The sequence below is a fragment of the Rhincodon typus genome, unplaced genomic scaffold (genome assembly GCF_021869965.1).
Source record: "Rhincodon typus isolate 14 unplaced genomic scaffold, sRhiTyp1.1 hic_rhity00001823, whole genome shotgun sequence".
Lineage (NCBI taxonomy): Eukaryota > Metazoa > Chordata > Chondrichthyes > Orectolobiformes > Rhincodontidae > Rhincodon > Rhincodon typus.
The window spans coordinates 1-10,503 of record NW_025967461.1 but is presented as its reverse complement, the minus strand read 5'-3'; the positions used below and the strand labels follow the sequence as shown (position 1 = coordinate 10,503).

Here is a 10,503-nt window from a genome sequence, read left to right as displayed (position 1 = left end):
GCTGCCTCCCTGAAACCAGGATCTAGGATACCCCAGAGAAGGCGCAGAATATTCTCGACGGCAAATGGGAGGAGCGGGAGGTTGTTGTACATGTTGGAACTAGCAACATGGGAAGAGAAAAGGACCAAAGTCTGAGGAGAGAATATAGGAAACTAGGTAAGAATTTAAAAAGGAGATCCTCGAGGGTAGTAATATCTGGATTACTCCCGGTGCCACAAGCTATTGAGGGTAGGAATAGGAGGATAGAGCAGATGAATGCATGACTGAAGGAGCTGGTGCAGGGGAGAAGGATTCACATTTTTGGATCATTGGAATCTCTTCTGAGGTAGGAGTGATCTGTATAAGAAGGACCTGAATTGGAAGGGGTCTAATAAACTGGTGGGGAGATTTGTTAGAGCTGCTTGGGGGGATTTAAACTAGTAACTGGGGGAATGGAAACGGGTGTGGGAACAAGGGAGATACTGAGGAAAGATAGCAGTCTGAAACTGATGCAGTTGGGAAAAGGAGTAAGTCAAACAGTCAAGGCAGGCAGGAGCAAAGCAGAGGATGAGTTAGGACTGATGAATTAAACTGCATTTATCTCAAAGCAGGAAGCTAAACTGGTAGGGCAGATGAACTCCGGGCATGGTTGGGAACATGGGAATGTGATATCATAGCAATTACATAGACGTGGCTCAGGGATGGACAGGACTGGCAGCTTAATGTTCCAGGGTATAGATGCGATAGGAAGGATAGAAAGGGGAGCAAGAGAGGAGGGATGTGACGTTTTTGAATAAGGATAGTGTCATTGCTGTTGTTAGGGAGGATATTCCTGGGAATATGTCCAGGGAAGTTATTATTTGGGTGGAACTGAGTAATAAGAAAGGGACGATCACCTTATTGAGATTGTACTATACACCCCCCAGTAGTCAGCAGGAAACTGAGAAACAAATTTGTACGGAGGCCTCGGTTATCTGTGAGAATAATAGGCTGGTTATGGTAGTGAATTTTAATTTTCCAAACACAAACTGGGTCTGGGCTTAGATGGAGAGGAATTTAAGTCTGCACTAGAAAATGTTCTGATGTATCTGGAGGTACCTACTGGAGAGTGCAAAAGTTGACCCGATCTTGGGAAATAAGGCAGGACAGGTGACTAAGGTGTAAGTAGGGGGAGCACTGTGGGCTAGCGACCATAATTCTACTAGTTTTAAAATAATGGTACAAAAGGATAGACTTGATCTAAAAGTTCTAAATTGGTGGAAGGCCAATTTTGACAGTTACTGGAAAAGTACTTTGAAAAGTTGATTGGGGGTGGATATTTGCAGGTAAAGGGATGGCTAGAAAATGGGAAGTCTTCAAAAATGAGATAACAAGAGTCAGAGACAGTATGTTCCTGTTAGGGTGAAGGGCAAGGCTGGTAGATATCGGGAATGCCAGATGACGAGAGATATTGAGGTTTTAGTCCCGAAAAAGAAGGAAGTATATGTCAGGTATTGACAGCAGGGATCGAGTGAATCCCTTGAGTATAAAGGCAGTGGGAGTATACTTAAGAGGGAAATCAGGAGGGCAAAAGGGATAAGGAGAACCTAAAGGGATTCTACAAATACATTGAGGACAAAAGAGTAACTAGGGAGAGAATAGGGCCCCTTAAAGATCAGCAAGGTCACTTATGTGTGGAACTGCAGGAGATAGGGGGCAGTTACTAAACGAGTCTTTTGCATCAGTGTTTATTGTGGATAAGGATATGGAAGATAGAGAACATGGGGCAATAAACAGTGACATATTGAAAGATGTCCATATTACAGAGGAGAGTCGCTGAATGTCTTAAAATGCATAAAGGTGGATAAGTCCCTGGGACCTGATCAGGTGTACCCCATAACTCAATGGGAAGCTAGGGAAGTAATTGCTGAGCCCCTTGCTGAAATACTTGTATCATTGATAGCCCCAGGCAAGGTGTCGCAAGAGTGAAGGTTGCCTAACGTTGTGCCACTTTTTAAGAAAAGTGATAAGGAAAAGCCAGGGGATTACAGACTGGTGAGCCTGGCATCAGTGGTGGGCAAGTTGTTGGAGGGAATCCTGAGGGACAGGATTTACATATATTTGGAAAGGCAAGACTGATTAGGGATAGTCAATACAGCTTGGTGCTTGGGAAATCATGCTTCACAAACTTGATTGAGTTTTTTGAAAAAAGAGGATTGTTGAGGGAAGAGCGATGGATGTGATTTATATGGACATCAGTAAGGTGTTTTATAAGTTTCCTCATGATAGACTAGTTAGCAAGGTTAGATCATACTGAATACAGGGAGAAGTAGCTGTTTGCATTCAGAACTGGTTCAAAAGTAGAAAACAGAGGGTGGTGGTGGACTGTTTCTTTTCAGACAGGAGGCTTGTGACCACCGGTGTGCCACAAGGATCGGTGCTGGCTCCATTGCTCTTTGTCGTTTATATAAATGATTTGGATGTGAGCATAGAGGGTATGGTTAGTAAGTTTGCAGATGACACTAAAATCGGAAATGGAATGGACAGCAAAGAAGGTTACCTCAGTCCAACGATTTCTTGACCAGATGGGCCAATGGGCCAAAGAGTGGCAGATGGATTTTAATTTAGATAAATGTGAAGTGCTACATTTTGGAAAGCCAAATCAGGGCCGGACTTATACACTTAATGGTAAAGTTCTGGGGAGTGCTACCAAACAAAGAGACCTTGGAGTGCAGGTTCATATCCCCTTGAAAGTGGAGTTGCAGGTAGATAGGATAGTGAAGAAAGCATTTGGTATGTTTACCTTATTGGTCAGTGCACTGAGTATAGGAGTTGGGAGGTCATATTGCAGCTGTATAGGACATTGGTTCAGCCACTTTTGGAGTATTGCATGCAATTCTGGTCTCCTTCCTATAGGATACTAGAAAGGGTTCAGAAAAGATTTACAAGGATGTTGCCAGGATTGGAGGATTTAAGCCACAGGGAGAGGCTGAATAGGTTGGGGCTATTTTCCCTGGAGCATCAGAGGCCGAGGGCTGACCTTTTAGAGGTTTATAAAATCATGAGGGGCACAGATCGGGTAAATATGTGAGGTCTTTTCCCTGTGCTGGGGGACTCAAAAACTAGAGGGCATAGGTTTTAGGTGAGAGGGGAAAGATTTAAAAGGAACCTAATGGGCAACTTTCTCATGCAGAGGGTGGTGTGTGTATGGAATGAGCTGCCAGAGGAAGTGGTGGAGGCTGGTACAATTACCCATCCAGATGCCTTTTAAATGTTGTATGTGAATAGGAAGGGTTTAGAGGGATATGGGCCAAATGCTGGCAAATGGGACTACATTAATTTAGGATATCTGGTTGGCATGGATGAGTTGGACCAAAGGGTCTGTTTCTGTGCTGTATACCTCTATATGATTCGATGAATGAGAGGAGATCTAATTGAGGTAAATGAATTGCTAAAGGGGATTGAAGGGGTAGAAAGGATGTTTCCTCATGTGGGACACTCTAGATTGAGAGCTCACGATCTTAGGATAAGGGGTAGCAGATGTTAAACAAATGATGAGAAATCACTACTCTTAAAGGGTCGTGAATCCGTGGAGTTCAGTACCCCTGGAGTACACTGGATGCTAGGACATTGAGTAAATTTGAGGAGGTGGACAAATTTTTAGTTAGTAATGGGTTGAAGAATTATGGAGATCGAGCCGGAAAGTAGAGTTGAGGTCAAGATGAGATCAGCCATGATCATATCAAATGGCGGAGGCTCGAGGGGCCGAAATGCTACCTCCTGCTCCTAATTCTTCTTATGTACTACATGTATTTAAGTGAAGAGCCATTAATTTTGTCTTTTTCCCTTTTGACTGTATTTGCTGTTTTTTCTATGTTTGGACACCTATCCCTTTCTGTCCCACTATCGGAATCATTATCAAAATACCTACCCCACAATGCTGACATAATCTTTGCTTTCTAAGGCTATGTTTTCACTCTCCTCACTGTCCCCTATTTAAGTTGAAACCTTCTGTAGAACTGTATGTAGCCACCAAAACACTGGCCCTGGCATAGCGTAAATAAAGCTTGCCTCATTTGAATGGCTGCCTTCTGCCCCATATTCTAAAACACATTTTTCCCATACCAATCTTGAACCACAGATGTAACTCATGACTTTATTTCCCCCACCAGTTTGCCTGTGGCTCAGGTGGTGATCCTGAGATTATTAGCTTGGAGGTTCTGCCTTTTAAATTAGCTCCGAACTGTTCAAACTCTTTCAGATCTTTTCTAGTCCTACCATTGTTGTTGGTAACACATGGATGATAACTGGATCCCTCCCCTCTCTCCAAGTTCCACTTCAGACCTGAGTGCTCCTTAATCGTTGCACGAGGCAGCAACACAGATTTGGGGACTCTCTCAGCACAGAGAACAGTATCTATCCCCCAAATTGAACTGTTACCTTCTATTACCTACATTCTTGTTTCTCTTCACTGCCACTGCACTCCCTCCACCCCCCCCCCCCCCCCCCAAAAAAAAAATGATTCTCTGTCATGGGGGCATAGTCAAAGTTGTTCATTTTACCTGCATTTCCCATTCTCATTCACCTCATTCAATATTGGGACATTAGAACACTTTGCAGCCCTAGCTCTTGTAGAGTATGTAGAGTTGATTTAACATTACTTTGGGGTGAATGAAGAGAGATTTTTGGCTATATCACAGATTCTTGAAAGACTGACCTTTCACATTCAGAGCATGATGATCGCCTTTTGTTCTCTTGCAGGCTATTGATAGTATTCATCAGGTCGGAGTCTACTGCCTCGCCCTCGTACCAGCTAACACACTTCCCAAGACTCCTTTAGGAGGCATCCACTTGTCTGAGACCAAACAGCGCTTTCTGGAGGGCATGCTGCACCCATGTAATGTCTTAATGTGCCCCCATACCTGTGTTACGAATCTTCCCAAACCGAGACAGAAACAGCCAGGTTGGTATAATCTACCAGCATCTCTTAGGAATGAATTTGGTGAGAATAAAGGAATTTTCTAATTCCTAATCATATGCTCAACAGCTTTTCTTGTGCTATTGTTTTATTCTCGTCCTCTGGCTGTAGACTGGGAGTTCTAAGTTGCTAGTTCTCTATTTGATGCATACTAGGTGACCGTATTAACCCTACAAATGCCATGTAAACAGGTTTTAAAAATCCTTGTCCTGTGATGAATTTCTGTTCTTGGTTTAGTTATCCAAGAAAACTTTCTTCCCTTTCTCCCCCCATATACTTAAGTTAAAAAGGAAATTGCTTGTCATAATTTTAAAACATAAAGCTACAAAGCATACAATTTCTTTACAGGTTCAGAAGCTTTTAAACATGTTTAAAACTACAAAATTTAGCTAAGATTTTGTATATTTTTTTTTATGGGTGCCTTGAATACTGCTTGCTCACAGTACCATATTCTGTTGGCAGTTGTTTAAAAATTAGCTAAGCTAGACAGTATATCAGACAAGCTAATGCCTGCAGGAATACATATCCCAACTGGCCTTGCAATATAACCATATTTCAAACCTTGTTTAATTTTTCACTTTCTTGCCAGAGAGGTCTTAGCTTCCCAACAGTGCTAAGCTTAGCCAGCTCAGCACAGGTCATTGATCAAACCTGTTACTTGTACGTGGTGCAACTTTGTATAGCACTTGCTTTAATTACATGCTCAACCATTGGGTGAGCATCAGTTACTTTTTCTTGTGTGTGATGTTCTTTTTTGGGTTTGCATTAGTAGAAATTTAGGCAATGAGGCATTTACTTTGCTCCCAATTTCGTTGTGTAATACCTGTTGAAACATATTTATCTTGCCATCCAGCTGCGCTGAAATAAATGCTCAAGAGCTTGTTATTTTTCTGTTAATTTTGTGCTGGACGGGAAGCCATAGTGTGATGGAATTACAGACTTTCACACTGTTTTTCATCTGTTTAAAAGGGGTGATGGATTAAGAAACACCAAGTACCAGGACAAAACAAAATCTAATCCTTCATCCTCCATGTGTCAGTGATTTAAATATCCAGTCGTTATTATGTAATATGTCTGGGACATAGTTAATTTTTAAAAACGCAGTTCGGTAAAGGAGCATTTTGTTTGTATCCAGGTTACTAAATACTGAATTGATCCTCCAAAAATAATGCTGTTCTTGCTTGTTTTTTTTCCCTGTTCTGTTTTTGTCCTTTTTATTATTGAATGCAGAGGTGGGACCTGCTTCCATGATAGTTGGTAATCTTGTGGCAGGAAAGCGAATTGCACAGGCCTCGGGCAGAGACATCACCCAGTTTGAGGACAACGATCAAGCCCGAAAGGTACGGCATTCTGTGAAATGTATTAGTGATAATTTAGTAATGTATTATACTGTGTTTATGTTATAGGATGTTATTAGTTTTGTGCCGTCTGATCCGTAATGTGATTTCGACTTGTTTATGTTCTACAGGGAATTGTCATATGCATCATCATATGCAACATTTGTTACAGGTCCTGAAACTGAACAGAGTGTGTAAAGGAATAATGTTCTTTTTTAGCACCAAGTTTAAATTGATCTTCAAAACATTTGTGTTGAGAGAATGAATGCTCAAGGAACGTTGCAGAGTTGCAAGTGGGTGAGGAGTGAGGCTTTGAAGTTTGAAAACAACATTAGAATTTCAAAGTCAGGGCATTGCTGAACTGCGAGCCCACATAGGTTAGCAAGCTAGAATAGTGGGTCAACAGAACATGGTGTGTAGGGTTAAGCTCAATTTTACAGTCCAAGATTTGCTTGGAATCTTTTTTTTCCTTGTAATTGTTTTATTCACAAATTTGAATTGTTGGAGGCCAGTAGTTTGAAATAAATAGAACAAATAAAAAAAAAATCCATAACAAATATCGTTTTTTTTTATTTGTACAGATTTGCAGTAGCGATTTGCTCATTTTATCAGGTAATAGATCCATTGCAAAGCTGCTGTTGGCAAAAATATATAGAATCTGATGTTATGAGCCCTTTGTAAAGCTGAAAATGGTTTCAGTCCTCATTTTCCTTACCTTTTGATAGGTGCAGACCAACTTCGGGTTTGAGAATGACAAACTAATTCTCCAAAAAAGATCTTTTCAAATGAACATGTTTTTCCTGCAGTCTGCATTTTTTTGACAGCTGCTGAAGAGATGTGTATAATAGAAGTTATTCTTTTCAGGGGGAATTTAAGAGACTTTTCTTTGTGCAATTATGATGATCTAGACTGCACTGCCTGAAAGTATACTGGAAGCTGATTCAATAGTGGTTTTCAAATATGTACCTGAAGACGAATAATTTGCCTAACAATGTGAAGAAAGAACAGGGGAGTGGGACAGATTGCCTGTGCTACCTCTGAATGATATCCAAAGTCATCTGGATGGCCTCCATTTTTTGGTGCATGACTGTACGAATCCACAAGTTGCAGACCACCATATATTTCGAGAGTAAGGATTTTCATGTCACAGGCAGTATCATGCAAAAAAACAAATCTTGCATGTGCAGTAAAGTTAATACTTTGACTCACTTTCCTAAGTAAGTATGACGGCACCTTATCAAAAAAACCATAGTTCAAGGCTTTTGATTGTTGACTTGTTCTACCCGATTGAGAAGAACACCAACTGCACGTGGTGTTCCTTTCCCTTTTTTGTTTAAGTGTACATAAATTGTTTATGCAGCTGGTGCTGTTACTTGCTGTTTGAAATGTCTTTGTCTAACTTGTACTGAGGAGCAAAAATTTGTGTAATAGCTGTTAGAGCTACCTCTTAAATAGCATTCTGAATACTTCTGTCATTAGTGCTAAAAAGCAGAAGTTACTTCCTGCAACATTGTCTGCACCGCTTCTTACCCGACCAACAAACAACCATCACCACCATCAGCAAGTGCAAACTACTTGCTGAACCTACCCACTAATAAGTTGAATATGGTTTATTTGAAGAAATTTATTTCTATTTGAAAAATCTACTTCTTGCACCTTGTAAGTTGATGCCTTATTAAATATGACCATGTACAATCTGAAATGCTTTTTAATTCCTTGTAACGAATATTTATTAATATCTTTACAATCTTTGGCTGCTTCATGACATTTCCTTCCTTTCCCAGTTTCTGTTCTTGGCGGATGTTCTGCACTGGCGTGCTCAGACCACCCCAGATCACCCTCTTTTCCTCCTCTTAAATGCCAAGGTATGTCATGATCAAAGTAAGCTAATTCTTCAGAGATGACAAATTCAAATCAAAATGTAATGAATAAAAGGTGTTTTGTTATTTCCGTTTATGGTGTATAGCAATTTTATTTTTGAGAGGTATTGGCATATGGGTGTACTGCCCAAAAATCCAACACTGTCATGTAACATAGTGGATAAAGTTATTGATGGAGAATAATTAGTAGGAAACAGTAGAAGACATGCAATGATTTCTTTCATTTTGTAAGTATTTTATATCCCTGAGTGCACTTTATCACTGTCTCTATGTCTCTCTGTTTGCTGTTTTTAATATTATGAAATATTAGCTAGGAAACATTGCCACTCTCTCCCACCTTAGTTTGTGTTACAGACAAATGTCTGACTTTAAAGAAAAGTGTAAAGAAACAAAGCACCTCTCCAAGGACATAATTCAAGGAATCAGAATACTGTATCTGTTTTGTCAATCCTATATTGAGCCTTTGATTTTACCCAATGTACTCTGAAAGATGTAATCTTAACCTCTCAATTTGGCTATTTTTAAAGTTAGCTTTTGTTGACTCCAAGGGTTAAGCAGTTTCCTTTAATATAATAAGTCTGATGTTATCAAGCTTAACATCATAGATTTGGTGTGAGCAACATCGTGAGAGCCTTGCTAGGATATGACATAGTACTCCCAACACTCATACGCTAAATTATAGGTGCAAAACAACTTTTAATACAGATACATCCGACTGGTTGTCTGAAAGCCAAGTTTTCCTATCCAGTGAAATGAACTGACTGAATAACAAGTAAACATTGCTATCAGCTTGTATTTATTCAACATGTAAATTCTAGCTTCACAAAATGATACACGACCTTAGTAGCAACGTAATACACTATGCATTCTATAGTAAATCATTAGTGCCCTTTTAAATACAACTCCATTGGGTAATGCCATAGAAGATACTTGAAGATGTGCATATCATTAGTTTGATTTTGCATATTGCGTAGCAATTATGTAGGTGGAGAAACAAAAAAGACTTCTGTGCTATTAAGTATGGAGTGCAGTAATCCCATAAGCCCACAAAGGAGAAGACATTGAGCAGAAATTTATGACTTGTGTCATGAAGTATTAATTTCTTTTAACCCGTCAGGGCACAGTTGTGAATACAGCAACGTGTATACAATTGCACAAGAAAGCAGAGAGAGTGGCTGCAGCTTTGTTAGAAAAAGGACGCCTCAACACTGGGGACCACGTGGCCTTGGTTTACCCACCAGGTAAACAGAACAGTATGCTACTTGTTTGACATCGTCATTGTGGTTAAACAGGCCTGTTTGCCTCACACAGGTTGCTGTTGAATCAGGTAACTCCAGCAGCAAAATGTTTACACATATATCCAAGTAGTATGTTTGCTAATTTCTCACTATTTGGCCTCAGAAGGATTTCGTGGCATTGCACATTTGGATGATGTTAACTGACTCATGAGATGCTAAATGTACAAACAGCAGTTGGGGACTGCAGATCAGAATTCACCACATAAAGAATTAGATCCAAGAAAACTGGATCAAGAAGTGATGCTTTAATACATCATTTCAGCTTGAGATTTTTAAGTTATGTTGCTAGCACCTTTGTCGTGAGCTTTGGGAATGAACATCTAGAGCCAAGACCTAGCAGGTGCACTTAACAGGTTGACAAGCCATCCTCAAATGCAGAGTTGGGCATGGACAAAGGTCAAAGTTCTGACTCTCCAATCAGTTGATGCTACAAATAATACATGGCAATTAGGTAAGCAAGTTAAAGACAGAAAACAAGAACTCCCTACTTCCATTTTGTGCAACTAATTTCAGAGAAGTTACTTGTTAGGAAAGTATATGGGAAAGAAAGTCAATCACCAATCATTTGAGTCAACCTTGATTTCAAAGGACTGCCTAAAAATGACTTAAGTAGTATAACAATCAGAGAGTTGTTCCTAGAAAACAAGGTGTAAAGCTGGACGAACACAGCAGGCCAAGCAACATCATAGGAGCAGGCAGGCTGATGTTTCGGGCCTAGACCCTTCAGTTGTTCCTGTTGCTCATACCTTAAATGTAAGATAATGTTTTTGTTACTTTAGTCTTGTCTCACTAATGTTTGTTAGAATTCAGTAGTCAGCTTCAACAAAATTAGAAGCACAAGATTTTCACGTCCTTTCATTAGCATAGAGTTTCATTTTTTCCAGACATCAGGTCTTCGATCTCATGGACTGTGTGAGCAAGTAAAACTAAGCTATTGATTATGGAGTGTTTATGATTTGGTTGAAGAATCTACCAGCTGATCCTGGACATGAGAGAATGTTCTGTGCAGAAATTTCTGATATTCCAGCAGTTCGACTTCATCCGAACATCTT

General features: G+C 40.1%; 1 protein-coding gene across 1 annotated transcript in view; it reads left to right on the top strand.

The window, feature by feature from the left end:
• The window catches only part of LOC109912694 (disco-interacting protein 2 homolog A-like), a gene marked incomplete at both ends in the record, with an annotated part of 20,201 nt that extends 10,807 nt beyond the window's left edge, over positions 1-9,394 (top strand). Inside the window, 4 exons of the mRNA XM_048592800.1 lie at positions 4,720-4,921; positions 6,167-6,276; positions 8,058-8,138; positions 9,271-9,394. Of these exons, the coding sequence (XP_048448757.1) occupies positions 4,720-4,921; positions 6,167-6,276; positions 8,058-8,138; positions 9,271-9,394 (517 nt within the window). The remainder of the gene's footprint in view (positions 1-4,719; positions 4,922-6,166; positions 6,277-8,057; positions 8,139-9,270) is intronic.
• Between the last annotated feature and the right edge of the window lie 1,109 nt (positions 9,395-10,503).